General features: G+C 40.1%; 2 protein-coding genes across 7 annotated transcripts in view; both read left to right on the top strand.

The window, feature by feature from the left end:
• Positions 1–1,725, top strand: part of myo3a (myosin IIIA) — a 54,714-nt gene extending 52,989 nt beyond the window's left edge. For 5 of the 6 annotated variants that reach the window (XM_046371823.1, XM_046371822.1, XM_046371820.1 and 2 more), the window contains one exon: positions 994–1,725. In XM_046371823.1, coding sequence (XP_046227779.1) covers positions 994–1,108 — 115 coding nt within the window. In that variant the 3' untranslated portion in view covers positions 1,109–1,725. The remainder of the gene's footprint in view (positions 1–993) is intronic. The other variant, XM_046371825.1, reaches the window with a different exon arrangement.
• Positions 1,726–2,782: 1,057 nt separating this feature from the next.
• Positions 2,783–17,507, top strand: gad2 (glutamate decarboxylase 2). Its single transcript, XM_046371915.1, has 16 exons — positions 2,783–3,703; positions 4,024–4,086; positions 4,256–4,402; positions 5,099–5,332; positions 6,662–6,752; positions 7,649–7,761; positions 8,244–8,359; positions 8,788–8,867; positions 9,215–9,269; positions 9,392–9,508; positions 10,795–10,859; positions 10,962–11,040; positions 11,146–11,295; positions 11,763–11,870; positions 13,276–13,365; positions 16,050–17,507. Exons 1-16 carry the CDS (start codon positions 3,628–3,630, stop codon positions 16,221–16,223), a joined length of 1,758 nt encoding a protein of 585 aa, XP_046227871.1. The 5' UTR covers positions 2,783–3,627; the 3' UTR covers positions 16,224–17,507.
• Positions 17,508–17,778: the final 271 nt, after the last annotated feature.

Below are 17,778 nucleotides of genomic sequence, written 5' to 3'. Positions count from 1 at the left end.
CCTCATGATTGTCACTGCTAGAGTATTGTAGTATGGTGGCATTGCGGCATTGCTGTGCTTACAGAATTACCATATTGATTCGTAACCCCTGTATCGCAATAAATATTGTATCGCCAGATTCTTGCCGACACACAGCCCTAGACAGCAATGTACCGAGTTGGCTCAGGTGAGAATAGGCTCTGTGATCATTTTTCAGCTGTCCACTGGTTTGAAGTCTGTGTACGCTGACTAAATGATCCAGCGTAAGTTATGATGCAAAATTGAATTGTTTTGTTTACTGATCTGATTAAAAAGGTTGCTCTCAGTCATATTTGGGTCTGTTTACATGCATACTTAATTGCCAAATACTGTCTTGAAAAAGCAAGCATTTTAATGCAATTACATTATAGCTTTTTACTGAGATATCCCCATAATAATCCACTTAACATTGCAGAACATTAATTTGCCTTTAAAAAGAAAACTGCTTCTTTAATTTCCAAATGTTCAAAGAAGATGCCTCAAATTAAGACTGCAGATGCATTACACAACCTAGCTGCTAAATAGTCGACACAGGGTTTAACTGAGCTGAGAACAAATGACCTCATACATCTGACAAACAGTTATGGATGAAGTTTTGGCTGGTTAGAAGTTAAAGGTTGTGCCTGTTAAACAATATCTGTACAAACTGCAATAGGGAGGTACTTGTACTTCCAAAAACGCTACACCAGCATTTCACATTTCACATTCTGGGCAAAGGACAGATGTTGATGAATCCCTGCACATACATCGTTTTTGCAGTCCTCCCTCGCCATCGCTTCAGACAGCCCACGCACATGACAAATGATCACTGAAGGTGATAAACAATGTGAAATCTTTTGCCCGAACATGAATCTTTTCATCTCCTCTCTCATGCTGGCTTTTTGTTTTTTCTTTTGGCTTTCTCCTCTGGTTTGTTTATCTTCCTTGCGCTCTGTCTTTTTGCTGAATTTATTCTTTCCTGTGTTATGTTGGCAGGCGCTCTGTTCCCAGAATGCTCTCCACAGAGAGTCGAACTGAGGACAATCCGTACGACTACAGACATCTACTGAGGAAGACCTCCCAGAGACGAAAGCTCATCAAACAGTACTGAACACAGGACTGAGCCTTTTAGTCGTTTGGCACAGAATCTGTCCGAATGTGAAAATGATAACAAACCACGTTACGATGTGTTATCATATTGCATCATGCTATGTGTTCCATCACAGCTTCTTCAGAAAACTCTGAAACTGTTTAGTTGTGGAAATGAAAATCTAGTCTAAATGTTGCATGGATAGAATGAAGGTAAGTGTAAATAAAACTTGGTGTAAATGAAGGTTTTACTCGTGCAATTTGTAAACTAGACGTTGCTGCTTTTACTTCATTTTCAGTTTACTTTCAGACCTGTTTGTGCAGTGTTGTGTTTGAGGTTGTCCATATGCGTTTAAAAATCAAATAGAATTGTGTAAAATATCTGTAGATCGTGTAAATACCAAATCCGCGCTCTCACGCTTGAATACTTGTTTTGAAGGAAACGTCTTTTGGAAAAACAGCTTTTGTCGTGTTGTTACAAATGTACATTCTCTTCTCTGCTGTATTCTCCGTTTTCTTCATTTGAACATAAAAATATATCAAATTCCTTATGATTTTTTCATTTATCTTACATTTAGTTCAGCTGCATTCATTCAGAAGTGATGATGTGGTGTACTCTGCTCCATTTCAACTGAAAATACTTTATTCATGTAGTTCTTTGCGGTTAAAAAAGGTCCAAGATATCAGAAGCAGCTGTGCCGTGCTGATATCAAACCAGGTCCTGTAAAGTCCTATTTATGCAGTGTTTCTTTTCTTGACTTGAGCATGTCTTAGAGATTCGACCTCTGAACTTTGTGTGACATTTGAAAGGAGAGAAGCCCCCACAGGGAGTGTTAGTGAACCTCCAAGGACAGCTGACTGCACATGCTGGTACTGAAAACTACATGCAGACTGAAAAATCCAGACAAAACACAGACAGGAAGGGAGGAACAAATTCCAGCAGCTCATAATCCTGCAGAGGAGTGTTGGATTATTGGATCAAAGGAAGTACTTTGCTAAATAAAAGTAATGATTTAAAAAAAAAAAATTCAAAAAATAGAAATACTTACAGCAGGAATATCATGGGAAAATCTAAAATAACTTAAGAAAATCCTTATGAGATTTATTCTAGCTCCACATGCAAATATTATCATGGCTTTGCCAAAGGGTTCAATTTATTTTAAATCTTTTTCTTTCTTTTTTTTTTGGCATTAAGTGGTAGTTGGCGATTGCATTCATAAATCATAACAGGGTGGCTCGGTCTACTTTTGATGCCCGCAGGGTCCGTTTGCTCTCATCAGGACGTGACATTGTTGAATTTTATTACTGTAATTTGGAACTGATTGTGCGAGTCGGACGATGATGCTATTTCAATTTATATTTTCCGTTTTCTCCCCCCAAATTCAACACACCTGCACCTGTTCAGATTCTTAATAAGTGAATCCGAGGGTTCAGTTTTATTTTAGGGAGACAAATCATTGAATATTAATCACGTTTTTCTCAATACCTTATAGGTGAAGAAAGTACTGGATAATTGATTTTAAAAAATGGTGCAACAAAAATGAGCTGTGGGATTCCTCTCCTTTAAACAAGTAAATCAACTCAAGTAAAGTAACGAGTAACAAACACTTTTCGAGTAACGAGCCCCAGCACAGAGATTTGGAGAGGAGGGACCCGTGCGCGCTGCGTGTATTTGAGCCAACCATCCTCGTCGCCCAGCTGTTTCCTCTGCCGGAAGCAGGCAATTAGAGCCGCCGGTCTCCAAGAAATACATGTGCAATTTCTGGGCTGATGATTTAGGTGGCATTCACTGCCTGTATGGAGGGTGAGTTCAGCACGCAGGGAACAAAGTATCTGGGATGTATGGAGTCACGACGCACGACGCAACGCGGTTCGTCATGACTTGAAGTGAATCACGATGGGATTACTGTAGTGACGTGAAATTTAGGTTAGATGCAATTAGGCATGGCTTCTGTACTGCATATTTAGCAGCAGCTGTAGCATGTAGCCGCTTAGTGAATCCACCTTTCTTCCACCTTTTGGCTGACAGTTCATTTGTTTTCATTTTTTTTATCATTATTATTATTATTTTGGGGAAATTTAACCAAATCTCCACATAAAGCAAGTAATATCTCTGCACCTGAACTTACTCCTGTACTGAAATCCCCACGGAGTGAAGAGGGTCGCTTTGCGTGGAAGCGCTGAGTGAGCGCGCCGGTGAAGTCACTGAAGTATTTGCGGATTTCTGTGGGGAGAGGCAGCTTTTATGTTTCGTGCACCTGTGGACGCCTGCAGAAAGAGCACCGCGCACACGCATCCTGCTTCTTTTCCTACAACCCCCTCCAAATTAAAAAAAAAAAAGAAGACAAAATAAAGCGTTTTGATTTTTTAGGGGTTTTCCCGCAACATAAAGCGTCTGTCGGATGCACGGCTGGGATTTCAGCAGTCGGAGAGGTCTGGTCAGATTCAGCACCACATCAGCTTTGAACAGCTCCGGGTCGTCGCGTGTGGATGGGCTCTGTCGGTCTCCGTGTCTCCCGCAGCTCATAACTACCGGCAACAATGGCATCACACGGTTTCTGGTCTCTTGGCGGAGATAATGCGAGGGCCAGTACCGGGAGTCAGAGCCCCAGTACGCGTGAGTGGCTTTTTGTCTTCTTCAAACCACCTCTGATGGAGCGGGCGCAGCACTAATTCCAGCGCATTGTCTCAAGGCAGTGCGCTGCATTTGGTGTTACGGGCGCCGAGTGAAAATCCAAACAGGCCTGCTGTGTTTATAGTCGCCACATCTGCTTTAAGACCTTTTTTTTCTGTTTTCTTGTCTCAGCCCTGCAGGATGTAGGAATTTACTCTGAAGGCTTGTTTTACTTGCATGGCGCGTCTTGTGTGTTGGCTTCTACCTTTAAAGTTGGACTCTGAATCTTATTAGCATCCTTGTTTATCCCTTCTCTCTTCCAGCCAGGGCTTGGTGCCAAGCGGCGGCACAGAAATTTCCCGGAGGAATTGGATCGAAATTATGTGGTATGTCGATTCCCAGTGGAGGGAGCGTGGGGTACGGAGGTGGGGTGGGTGAGGGTGAGGGGATGCTATCAGGGCGACGTGCCCCGTTATTTCTACCATAACACCGAAGGGCCTTTCCTGGTCGACAGATTAATGAAAATAACTCGGTGCTGTTTTGTGGTGTCCAAAGCGCTGCTCAATGTCGGGGAAGTGGAGAGACCAGCCGATCCGGCCGCCACGCAGCCGCCACAGAGAGAAGCTGCAGGCACCTGCGGCTGCAACAAATCCTGCAACTGCACCAAAGCTGCTGTGGTCTTCTCCGACCTCTATTCAACAGGTACAAAAGCAATGCTCGTAAAGCTGGGATTTCTGCTGCCAGGCTCCGTCTCATTAAGCCCCGAGGTCGGCCTTGTCTTGTGGTGATTTATTCAGTGTAAAAATGTCAGAAATGAACTATTTTTGTCAGTAAGTGTAGCCATTCTTCCTCCCCTCTTTTTTTTAATGAAACAAAAACTGCAAATATATGAATTAATTGCATTTGACTTTTTTAAAAAAAATCGGCTTTTTTTTGTCAGTAATCTCAATTTAAGTGTCCTTTTTTTATCTTCCAAAATGTGATCTGCTTTATTCCGCGTTCCCACCGTCAATGAAACATAAAAATACGTGATGCACAGTAAGAATACAGCGTTTAGATCACATAAATCTGTGTATACGTTTACTGTACTCTCTGTGTAGTTTATAGTATTCGGTGCTGTGTTGCAGTGGTGGACTCTTTGTGGGGAGGTCACCTTCAGCACAATCTCTTGTTTCGAGGTTTTCAACAAAAACTTCTTTCAGATTTCAGAGATGTTAAAATATATATACATATATGTATATGTATATACATTCAAACGCAGGCTTTTTATCGCCCACCTCCAAATTAAAGGCCTTCGCATATTCGTCTCGGGACATTTTTCACGAGGCTCCTCTCTACACATTCATCTTTCCCGGAAACATAAATCACAAAATGTCCCCCTCCGTGTTTTTATTTCAGACCTGTTACCTGCCATGGACGGTGACACCAAAACAATGACGTTCCTGCAGGAAGTTGTGGATATTTTACTGGCTTACATCGTGGAGTCTTTCGACCGGAAAACGAAAGTTATTGATTTTCATTATCCAAACGAGCTGCTTCAGATGAACAACTGGGAGCTGCAGGACGAGCCGGCGACTCTGGATGATATCTTGATCAGCTGTCGCGCTACTCTCAAATACGCCATCAAAACAGGTAGGCCTGAGTCTTCACGCTGGGTAGATAAATGCAACAAATTCAGTTTGACGTGTCAGGGAATAATCCGCGCTTCTTAGATAAAAAGAAAAACCAAAAACGTTGAAATCACAATAGATATTTATTGTCTTTTTCAAATAAATAGAGCAGAGGTCTGCGCAAGACCTAAATTATAACAGAATATCCCACAATACATAGCAGACGTAGCCTAACAATCTACTGGAAACCCACTTATTTATGTAACCTAATTAAACTGTTATTATAATAAAACAATAAGCATTAGTTTAAAGATTTTAAGGTGAATGCCATCTATCTCTATTGAGGGATATCTTCCCAAAAAGTGACAAATAAAGACTAAAGGTCTAAATTTAAAAATAAATATGTACTAAATAAATTACTCGTGTCTTTAAAATAAAATAAAATAAAAACCAACCTGGATGTTGTCCTCCTTGGCTTCCTCCTGTCCACCAGACCGATTAAATGCAGTGATGCAGTAAGTGGGAGACAATAGGCTAATAACCAGGATTCACAGGCCAAATCCATTATTATCTCCTGACTGACACGTGCAGGAGGACATTTACAGCAACAGCACAATAAATTCAATATACAGATATATATTTTTTACTGATTCTTTGTTATCACTTTGCTTTCCTCTCCCTGTTTAGCTTTTATAAAGGGTTTTTAAACGAATAATAAATGGATATAACACACTACAGTGCGACTGTAAACAGATATAAGGACATTTCAAGTGTTTGTAAATTTACAGTATCTTCTATTATATTGTTGTGTTTACACACCACCATCACCACCATTTTAAAACAAACTCATTTTGTTTTAAACTACATTAAAGTGGATATAAACCACTCACAGTATATGTTTATATCCTTCAATATATAAAAGCTAACTTTGAGGGATTAAAAACATCTTACATTGCATGTTCATAATATAAAAAGGAAAAGTGAAATGTTTTCCCACTTTTAATTTGTTCATTTTCCAAACTCCTCTGTGTGTGACAGCCATAGAAACAAAGGTGAAAAATCCCTGTGGCCGTGTTTTTACCCTCCACAAAATTCCCGCATTACCCAAGCTACACCAAATGTTTTCATTATTTCTCAAGATGGTTTAAAACATCACTGCTGCAGCATCTCCAACCTGCAATTAAAGCCTGAAGAAGATGACAGTTTCTGCGTCTTTTGCACAAGCTCAACATAAACACATGAAAAGAATATTTCAATTTTCCTGACTCCAGAAAAAAAAACAAAAAAAAATAAAAAAAACATTCAAGCTGCCACCATCTCACAGCCTTCCCCTGTGCTCCTTTTCATTCAGCCCACCCCAGGTACTTCAATCAGCTCTCTACAGGATTAGACATGGTTGGACTGGCAGCCGATTGGCTAACGTCCACCGCCAACACCAATATGTAAGTATGTGGCCTGTGCTTCATCATGATTTTAAGTGGTGATAATGACAATGAATTCCATTTCCGGTCCGTCTGTATGCACTCTGCTCTGTGTCTGCACCGGCTGATAGCAGCTTTTTTTCATTCAATCACTGCAAATGAAAAGGGTGAAATGAAAGACAGCCCCCCCCCCCCCCCCCCCCCCCCCCCACACCCACACACACACACCCCACCCCCCCACTGCTGCCTTTTATCCCTCCCCTTTACCTCTGATCCCCCTGGGGATTCAAGGGGAGAAAATTAGCTCTGAAATTAAATTCAGACTAATCTGAAGCTAATTTTGGTGTGTGTGTGTGTTTTTGGGGTGATAAACCCTGCAAGAGGCAGACGTGGCAACTGTGACACACCAAATAAGCCTGCTGTTTTTTGTGTGTTTTTTTTTTTAAAGGCTGCAGCTCGTGTATTAATAGACAAATATAGGAGGAGCCACATACTGGAAATGTACCTTTTAACGCAGCAAGGATGATGGAAATGTGAGACGTCTGTACAACAAGGAGCACATTTCAGCCAGTGAAATGTTGTGTAAGATGTGAACAAAGGATGAAAACATTTTTTATTTTTTTTCATATGGAGGCTGGTACATTTTGTTCAAAAGCACCACTGCAAATGAAGATATTTTTGCCTCTTTAGAAGTAAAGTTTGACTAATGTTTGTAAAATCAACAATAATCCTCATGCTTTTTTGTTCTTAAAGAATTTTGTCTGCCTCTGGGAGAACCACTGGTTTTCAACTTTAAATACATCCTGAAACAGCCAGACTGCAGAGGAAAAAGTCTGTGTTTACTGGCTGTTTTTCGGTGATGAGTCATGGCTCATTTTGTGTAACCAGCACCATGTGATGTCCCTTGTGTAACTCAGGTTCACCTATGAGGTGGCTCCTGTCTTTGTGCTGCTGGAATACGTCACTCTGAAGAAGATGAGGGAGATCATTGGCTGGCCGGAAGGGCGAGGAGACGGCATTTTCTCCCCTGGTATGTATGTACATGAGGTGACGCCAGCACCACCACCGCTCTGTCTGTGTATATGCTGTGCTGCAATGTGTCAATTTGCATTTTGATGGTATAAATGGAACCCGTTTCAAAGCCAATTAGCATAAAATCATTTTCTTTTCTCAACTTAAGCCCCCACCCATCCGTCACCCTCCAGTCTTTAATTTCCCCCATGCATTTCTGTCTGACACACGATGAGGAGCACTCATTGGAGAATTTAATGACAAAGACTGTGATTGGTTCTGACACTTTGGACAGTGAGCTGCCATTTTGGATGGTGTGTCATCCCTGGATATGCTCTTGATAAGCTATAAACAAATTTTTTGTTATGTTGCTGTTGTTTCATTGTGTAAAAACCTGTTATGCTCTGTGTCATTTAGAAGCGCTGCATCGTCACCCCCATGAGACTTGGTAGTTAAGACTGTGATGTGGACTGACACTGGACTGCCCTGTCCGTCCTCTAGGTGGTGCTATTTCCAATATGTATGCCATGCTGCTGGCCCGCTTCAAGATGTTCCCTGAAGTGAAGGAGAAAGGAATGTCATCTGTGCCCAGACTGGTGGCCTTCACATCCGAACATGTAGGCATTTATGTTTCAGCTCAGCTGCATTTTCAGCATGTTTCTTAATGGATCAATCCAAGCTTTGGTTCTTGGTTCTTTAAACCAAATGACAAAGATCTTCTCCTCCCTCTACTGACGTCAAATTGCTCTGCACTTTAGCTGTGGCTTGATGTGTGATTCAAAGGTGACTTTGTGTCACTTTCACACTGTCAGCACTGATATAAATCCGACATGTGTGTCAGAAGCAGAGGGACATGAGGTGACTGGTGTGTTTGTCACCTCCTTCATCTTTAAAGGACATTTGAAGGATGTTGTGAGCAAAAAGCAATTAAATGCCACACAGAACTCTCAGCATCGAAGCTGCCTCACAGACTTATTTTTCCTGTGACCTCATATACAGTCAGTTAAACACGATCTCTCTTTCATTTTTTCCTGTTATCTTTTAGAGCCATTTTTCAATCAAAAAAGGAGCAGCAGCTCTTGGCATTGGGACGGAGAGTGTGATCTGCATCAAAGCAGATGAAAGGTAAAATATGAAGAGTTGGAAAAAATAACAGAAAAAATAAGTGAATTGTAAAGGTGTCTGCTGGGAACTACTGAACTCCATTAACTGTATATTGAAGTAGTCCATTTCAAGCAAAACAAATGCTGCCTACACACTAATGCAGCAGTATATAATAATATATCAAAGTCATTTTTCCCAAGTTTCTTAACTTTGATAGTTTAAGTACAGTATTGGTAACACTTAAGTAGCATTTTGAATGCAAGACTTTCACATTGTTGTATTTTTCATACAAGTAAATAATCACATGTTTTTTTCACCACTGATAAGTTCACCAAAGCATCTAAATCTTGTCCTTTTTTTCATTGCAGTGGTAAAATGATGCCAGCTGACCTTGAGAGGAGAATCCTGGAGGCCAAACAGAAGGTAATGTGATATCTCAGTAACACGGCAATAAATACTGTAAACAGATCTGATGATGAGGGAAATTCAGAAACCATCTGGCATTGTTATATCATTAGCTGCCTTTACTGGATGTGCTTTTGCAGGGTTTTGTGCCTTTCTTTGTAAGTGCAACAGCTGGAACAACAGTGTACGGAGCCTTTGACCCCCTCATCGCCATTTCTGAAATCTGCAGAAAGTACAACATCTGGATGCATGTGGATGTGAGTAACACATTTGTATGCAGAGACACATCCACATGAACAGTCCCCGTTGCCTCGTTTAAAATCACCTAAAATGCCCATGATCTATTTTCAGTGAAGGGATGGGTAGAAATACAGAGCTCACCAGTGAGTATGATAAATTTGCTACGTCTGTCTCGCCTCTAACTGTTTGCAGTTGACCCAGATAGAAGCCAGCCATTTCCTATCTAATACTGAGGACTAGAAAAACTGGAACAGAGGCTGTAAATCATCTTCTCCCCTGACTTTGCCGTCATGGGTCCTCACGCTGAAGGAACTTGATCTATTAATGAAAGTGATTTAGCCCTGACAGGGGGACACCTCTATTAAGAGACATAAATGTCCTGATCTATCATTCCTCAGCTGACGAGACATGGAGAAAACGCATCTTGCTTTGGAGCGTCCGACGGAGCATGTGCTTTTCTTGATGCAGCTCCCTATGAAATAAATTTGTGTGGTGGTACTTCCTGTCTGATATTTTGACCAAATGTTGAGTCATATGTTGAGTGCTGATAGTCAACACTATAATATTAATATTATTATTTTCCTTATCAATTAATCTGCTTTACTTTCTTGATTAATTGCTCAGTCTATAAAACATCAGGAAATACAGACATAATGTTTGTAATTTTGGTTTGGTTTGAATTCTTAACTGATTATCAAAAGTTGACAATTAATTATCTGTCCATCTGCTAATATATTAACCAACCAAACTGCTGAGCTTTGCACCAAAAATACATTTTGCTTTGCATCCCTTTAAGAAATGTGGCCCAATACAGATATTCAGCCGGTCATGCGGTAACATTTTGAACATTTAAATCAATAGCGTCATGGCAGGATTATAGAGAGAGTTTTACTGAGGTGGACAACCCAGCCTGACTAATGTCACAGCATTTAACTGTAGATGTGGATTCAGTGGATGTACTACAGCAGGAGCAGATACATCCTGATCTGCTCCATATCTTATCCAGCAAAGCTCTAAAATCTGTGCATCTTACATTTCCAACAATGCAAGTTGATATTATCGACTGTTAGGACCTCCATACCCGATTAGTGGGCATTACAAGTCTCAAAGTTCAGCTCCTACTGAGAAACAGGAGACCTAATCCAACTGTTTTTACATGCAGCGCTGCATGTCAAATCCTTGAAATGAAAGGCTGGACTTCTATGTTGGACACCTCATGGGTTTCTCCTCGCCTTGCGGCTCTGCTGAATGGTCCATAACTTAGTGTCACATGTATGGTTATCATCTTTGTGTGTCCTGTCAGGGTGCATGGGGAGGAAGCCTCCTCATGTCCAGGAGACACAGGTGGAAGCTGGATGGAGTTGAGAGGTAAGTGACATTTTTTTGTGGGGTGAAATCAAACAGAAAAGTACAAAAGGTTAATGAAGATTTAAAGTAATGATGCATGTTGTTTGCTTTTGTTAACATCAGAGCCAATTCGGTAACATGGAACCCACACAAGATGATGTCAGTCCCTCTGCAATGTTCAGCCCTGCTGGTTAGAGAGGAGGTCGGCCTCATCCCGTTTATCCAAGTCTCCTTTTCACACACCTTGAATATTTCCTTTTTTGCTTTCTTGTGGTAATTAAAGACATTTTTTGGTCTGATTTCACAGGGTTTGATGCAGAACTGCAACCAGATGCACGCCTGCTACCTTTTCCAGCAGGACAAACACTACGACCTTTCCTACGACACCGGAGACAAAGCGCTGCAGTGTGGACGCCACGTGGACATCTTTAAGCTGTGGCTCATGTGGAGAGCTAAGGTAAGGAAACGCATACGTGGAAATTAGCTGCTGTGGAAATTTTGCATGCAGTTCTTTGGCACACAGGCTGATGTTGATGTTGGGTTTTGTGGTGATACCCAAGATGGACGGTGTTTTGGGGGTTTTTTTCTCTTGTTTTGCATGTTTCAACCAAAGCACTTCACAGGAAATTATATAAACTTGATGTCATTGAAAAATATTTTTGTGTAAAAGTTAAAAATGCTACTAGTAAAATTTATCGAATTTCATTAAATTAAAACAACCCTAAAACAAAACTTTACTTTTATCTTCTATTATGAATATTTAAGATTTTGATTTTGCTTTTTGACTTATTTTTCTGACGTTAAATATGGATGACGGATGTAGAAGTCTCAAGAGATTAAATTAAACTCAGGTTTTTGGATATTCTTATTACGTTTTCCAGCAGTTCACACAGTTGCCTAAACTAATAATCTTTTCTTTGACAGGGCACTATTGGGTTTGAGGCTCAGATCGATAAGTGCTTGGAGCTGTCAGAGTACCTCTACAACAAGATCAAAGACCGAGAAGGATACGAGATGGTTTTTGATGGGAAAGTATGTCTGCATTTGACTCTCTCTCTCCACAAGCATTATTCATCCACAACCATATAATCAGAGAAGCCAACATTAGTCCACATTGCTTCTTTTGCTTCAGTGTATTCAGTGTCATTATGGATGACTTGATTGGCACATTGTGTGCTCTTGCTTTGTGTTGGATGAATGCCATTTTTACCTCTAGCTGCCAGTATAATGTGTTGCTATTATGTTTAATGAATAGCATAACGGCCTGTAATTGCTCATATGCATATGAATAGCATGGTGTCTGAAATATCCTCTTCAGAGCAGTGCTACAACAGCACAAACATATGCGGGTATGACAGGGTTATTAAGCTAAAAACTCTTTTATAAAAGGAGTGCTTGGACACACAGAGTCATTTGTAGTAAAAGCTGTTTAATGTTTCAAGCCTTATTGTTTTCCTGCTGAGCCACAAAAAGCTAAGAGCATCATAACCCAGAGACTGATGGGAAAAAGCCAAGTCCTCTGGCCATTGGCCCAGGTGTTCACTTGTCTGTGCCTCCCACTGTGCCATTACATCAATCTGATGTTGAATATACAACCGCCGAACCAGCCCCAGCTGTATAAATGAGGCTGCTGTGCATGACTAGTCAGCTGTTGGTAATGAATGCTCTTCAGCTCGCAGGCAGGCAGGTAGGCAGGCTCTAGTGGGGCTTCATATTCCAAAAAATAGAGTTGTGTGGGGCTTTTAGATAGATAGTGGCTGAGAAGGACACACGATACCTCTCTGATGCTGGCAACACCTAATGGATTTTCTTTTTGAGCTAAAGAGAATCAGTTCTTGCTTGGTGACATAAATGGGCTCCTGTTACATTTAGCACTTTTTATTTTGAAACATCTGTAGGATGTCAGGCAAAGATCATTGGTAAATATGTGGACATGCATGTGGTTGTAGTTACAGGTATGTGTATGTAATACTACAAATGTCTACATGTGTATACGACTGGGTGGGTATTATTGAAATTAATATCATATTAATACTCACATTTTCCCAATTTTTTCTAATCTCAGTATAATAAATGCATACAAACCACATAAACTTATCGAATTGATTCATTCACTGATGTATTACATAAGGACTGAAGTTGTAGCGTCTCTGAAAATATTCTGATAGCTTAAATTTTTACGGATAAAAAAATGAGACAGTCCCAAAGTTGAGAATGCTACTACTTTATGAAAAACAAGAAGGCCTTCACGTAGTGGGTTTAATTTAAAGCAACCTCATTTCAAAAAACAATAACACACTCATATCAGCATGAAACATTCCACTGGAAGTTCAGTATTACTGAATTATATACCAGCATTAAGTGTGCGTGTTTTGCTTTTGCATGACTGCGGCAGTTCATTCCTCTCATCTCTTGTCAACTTTGTGTATTGCTTCAGCCTCAGCACACCAACGTCTGCTTCTGGTACCTCCCCCCTGGGATCCGCTACATGGAGGACAAAGAGGAGAGGAAGAAACGCTTGCACAAGGTGGGTGAGCAGAGATAAGTAAGCCTGACTTTAAGATCTACCAAAACCACCTTTCACTGCACCTTTTCTTTGCACTGCAAACCTGTCATTCCTATCCAACAAGACCATCACATGTCCTTCTCATTAGGGGTGAGGGCATCCACTTATACTCAGGGTTAAGAAAAAAAAACAAACAAACAAAAAAAGCAATTGTCACACACAAGATATACTCTGTAAACTGTGATAGTCTTAAAATAAACTACACTGTCACAGAGGAAGGGTATCACAGGCCGGACTGAGTGAGTGAGGCTATTCGGTTAGCAAGAGTAGCGGTCATTCAGATCCCATAGCAGCAGGGGCCAACTAATTGACAATTAGGACAAACAGATGGTGTACGTGCCAGCCATACAAGAGCTCTCCTCTGCCTCTTTAGCTGTAAAACCATCAGCCATAAATCCTTGCCATGTTTGTTGAAGCACATCAAATGGAGAGCTTTTCTTTTGTTTTCCAAAGTTTGATTGAAAAAACGCAGTGGACATGCCTCACTGAAACTGTTTGGCCAGCTCGCTCTTTTCCACAGACTCTGACACTAAGCCCAAGGGATGATGTAATGTTGCCCAATTAGCTCACCGAGGAAAACGTCCGAACTGTAGGAGCTTTCTTCAATTTTCACTTAATGACTGGAAAATTGTCAAAAGACTGATTTGACGGAAATCTGCAGCAACGGATTGATTATTTTACAGAAACTGCAGGCCTGCCAACTGCGACGGAACACCTGCAAGAGATTTAGAGAGAATGACTGATTATGTGATGAGAACTACAGTACCAGCAAAAGCACTGCAGTCTTTGTAAAGCAAAGTGTGTGGGGGTGTCCAACTTTGGATGACATAATAGGCTGTAGTGAACCTTTTTATGCCAACTCCTTTTCAATCTCAGCCTCGTGTACTATTTTTGTACAACTAAAATATGATAATAAATCGAGTGTTGCAGTAGAGAATTTCTAAATACATAAATAGAAAACACTGTAAATTTTGTTTTTTGGGTAAAATCTAAGTAAGTAGTAAATACAGAAAAAGCTTTATTTGTGACATGCATTTAATCCATCCCAGAAGGAGCAGTGGGAGTCATTGTATAGCTATCAGGGACCAACATGACGTCTAAGACGGTGGCTTGGTCAAGGGACCGCAAGAGAATTAACTGAACAAACATGTTTTGGTGCTATCCTCTGAGCCACTGTGCTGCCAGTGGCTCACCAGTTCCTTCTAAAATGTAGAGGAGTAGAAGTTTAATTTTTCAGCTCATTATTTTCTTACCAGACTATGTTGGACCTCCAAAGTACTGAATGAGTCACCGTTGCTTTAAGCTCTTAAAGGCAACAAACTGTCTGACATGTTATTATGTCTGATAGGTTATTCAGTTTGTTATTCCACATAATTAAATAGGGCAGCAGCTAAGAAGAGCCATCAGCCAAACAAATCATGTGATTTGGTTGCTAAGCTACTTTTGAATCACACACTTATGTATTAAAGTCTAAGTTAAGATTTCAATAATCAAAATAGTCTAAAGGCTATTAACAGCACTCAGACATGTTTTTTAGTGCTCAGCCTTAAAACATTCATTTACCTTTTTGTACAGTTGAAAAGTAGCTCCTCTGTATATCTTGCCTTTGCTGGAAAGTGCTGGTCACCATACTGCACCAAGCAGGCCATGGTAAGTTAGAATTTAGAAGAATTTTTAGAATTTCCTATAACGTTAATAAAAACAACAAGCATTAGCCCTAAAACGATAGCCGACTTCAGTGACAAATATGTTGACATTTTTTTCCCCTCAGTAAAAGTTGGCGTGGGTCAAAACAAAGAAAGTGAGTTTCAAACTTGTAATTGAATCTGCCATAGCTCATCAAAGCAAGAGAGTCCACACCACCATCAAGACTCTGTTGAGCACAAACCAAGTGACTTTGGCTGCTTTAGTCTCAAATTCCAACCTGGCAGCAGCAGTCATAGGGTTGTCGTGTACCGTACAGATTTGGCTGTCAGCCTGGTGGGAGATAATGGACAACTTGGGCCCAGATCTGAGGAGTCTGAGGAGAAAATGGGACTTGTTTAGTTTCTGAAAAAGAAAATAAAAAATGGAAACATACCACTCTGATAACAGTTTTCTCACTCACTAACATATTTAGTCATGTGATCACACCTTCTATTGTTAGCGCAGAAGCTAAAAAGTTAATTTTAAGTTTGAAATAATGTTTTTTGAAATTAGGTTGCTTTAAATTAAACCCACTACGTGAAGACCTTTTTAAAGATTTGGTTCATGTAGATTCTCTTTTCAAAGCAATCTGGTCTTTGTAACCTTTTTTTATTATTGCAGACTGTGGATGGTTTGAAAAACGCCTCAGACTCAACATTTCCATTCTCTTAAAAACAAATAATTAGTGCCAGCAGAGTTCAGATTGCCTTTTTCTCACCTTTCGCAGTTAATTAATGAGAAAAATTAGAAAAACAACACAAAAAATAAGCATTGATCAGTCAGTAAGGCAAGATTCTCCCTTATGCAAGGATGGATTTAAGAACAGTATAGAGACAGATTCATAGTTCTGTCTCTGAATTAATTTGTTTCGAGTTCATGCAGTATATGATATAATATTTTCTCCACCGTATATCTCTAAAGAAATAGTAGGCTTAATCTGTATTTACTGTATCTTTCAGGTGGCTCCAGTGATAAAGGCCAGGATGATGGAATATGGGACAACTATGGTCGGCTACCAGCCACAAGGGGACAAGGTCAACTTTTTCCGTATGGTGATCTCAAATCCGGCTGCTACCTTCGAGGACATCGACTTTCTTATTGAGGAGATTGAACGACTCGGCCAAGATCTATAAGACTCATCGCACCAAATCCTGCTGTACTTTTCCCCTTGACGGATGAATTGTTTGTTGTGAATGTACTGGTAAACTTTTTTTCTCTCTCTTTCCTCCAAAGTCACCTATTTAAGAGTATATTTGAGAAAAAAGATATACAGATATATCTATAGATTATGTATCGTAGCTTTGCCGTGGACTAACTTGGTCCAAAGCTTTGTAAAAGTGCTTCTGTCCGCCTTTCCTGTAGTGTAGTCGATCCCAGAATAGTGTAAGTGATGTAACTTTATATGTACCTTTTGTGATATGAAATGCTTGTGCAATAGGTCGATGAGGAGGAGTTTATTTTTTAATCATTTCTCATTTGCCGAGTATGTTGTTAAGTGCCAAACGTGGTTGTATTTTACTGTAACTTTACATTTTAAACTTCTGATTTAAAACAAAAAGAAAGCACTTCACCTTACCTCAGCTTAATCGACTGCCTTTACATCTGCGCATAGTACTTCAAGCAGTGATTCTGGATAATATTCTCTTGATCGGTGATGTATAGCAGTACCAGCACATGTTAAATGAGCCTCTCAACCACAACAGGCTGTCACAGATGATTTGGAAAAATGTACAATAGAAGGCAAGGAAACCATTTCCATCACAACTGCCCAATAGTCACATCAGTTTAAAGCATTTATGAAGGTGCGTCGACCCATCATGCATCACCTCAGCTTTTGACAGTTTGGTCTGCAGCTTCTGATGCTAATTTAATGTTTTGCTTGTTATGTCTTTCAGCTGATTTCAAATGTGCTTTTTTTCTAGTGTTTTTAAGGTGGTAAAAGCTTGTTGAACCCACAGTAATTGATGTCACCAGCTACATGCACATATCAAAATGATGGTACCATTTCCAGCCAGGCTGTATATTTAGCTGTGCTGAGTGTGCTTTGCATGTTCGAATGCTGATCTAGAATGAGAATAATCAACTCTTAAGAGGTCATATAAAGTTATAATCCTTAATCATTTCAATCCCCAACTTTGCTATGGTTAACAGCCTTTGTTTGTTTCAATTTTGGAGTTTTTAATTGCCTCTGTGAATATCCATTTTAATTGTTAGTCGTAGAGTCTGCCTTTACTACTCAGAATTCAATCCGCATATGCACAAGGAATTAATTGGAAATCATATTTGATTTATTTGATTTGATATTTGACAAAACACTGGTCCCCGTGGGGTCACTAAAGCCCTGGGTTCACTGCAAGTCAACTGGTTGTGGTAATATGAATAACTGTAAATTGACCACGCTAAAAGAACAATATCAATTTACCAACTGTGGCCACTGCTCTAAAATCTCCTTGTAGACAAGCAGCTCAATTCATAGATGTTTCGAATAGAAATCGGGGACCTTTGCTACCAAAACCAGGACAGAAATTTTAAGGATTATAACTTTAAAGATGTAAACCTCTCAATTACAGTACGATAATAAGAGTCTATTTGTTAGTGGTGTTATTGAATGTGCACTGGAAGGTCAAGGATCTAAAGAAACTGGGAACAGGGGCAATAATGGTGTTTTGTCTGAATACAGAAACTTAA

Source organism: Scatophagus argus, chromosome 18 (assembly GCF_020382885.2).
Source record: "Scatophagus argus isolate fScaArg1 chromosome 18, fScaArg1.pri, whole genome shotgun sequence".
Classification (NCBI taxonomy): domain Eukaryota; kingdom Metazoa; phylum Chordata; class Actinopteri; family Scatophagidae; genus Scatophagus; species Scatophagus argus.
This window is presented reverse-complemented; position numbering and strand designations above follow the sequence as displayed.

Coding starts and splice junctions, on each gene's coding strand:
- gad2 (XM_046371915.1), top strand. CDS start 3,628: ATGGCATCACACGGTTTCTGGTCTCTTGGCGGAGATAATGCGAGGGCC. Junction 3,704..4,023: donor GAGTCAGAGCCCCAGTACGC/GTGAGTGGCTTT, acceptor TCTCTCTTCCAG/CCAGGGCTTGGTGCCAAGCG. Junction 9,509..10,794: donor ACATCTGGATGCATGTGGAT/GTGAGTAACACA, acceptor GTGTCCTGTCAG/GGTGCATGGGGAGGAAGCCT.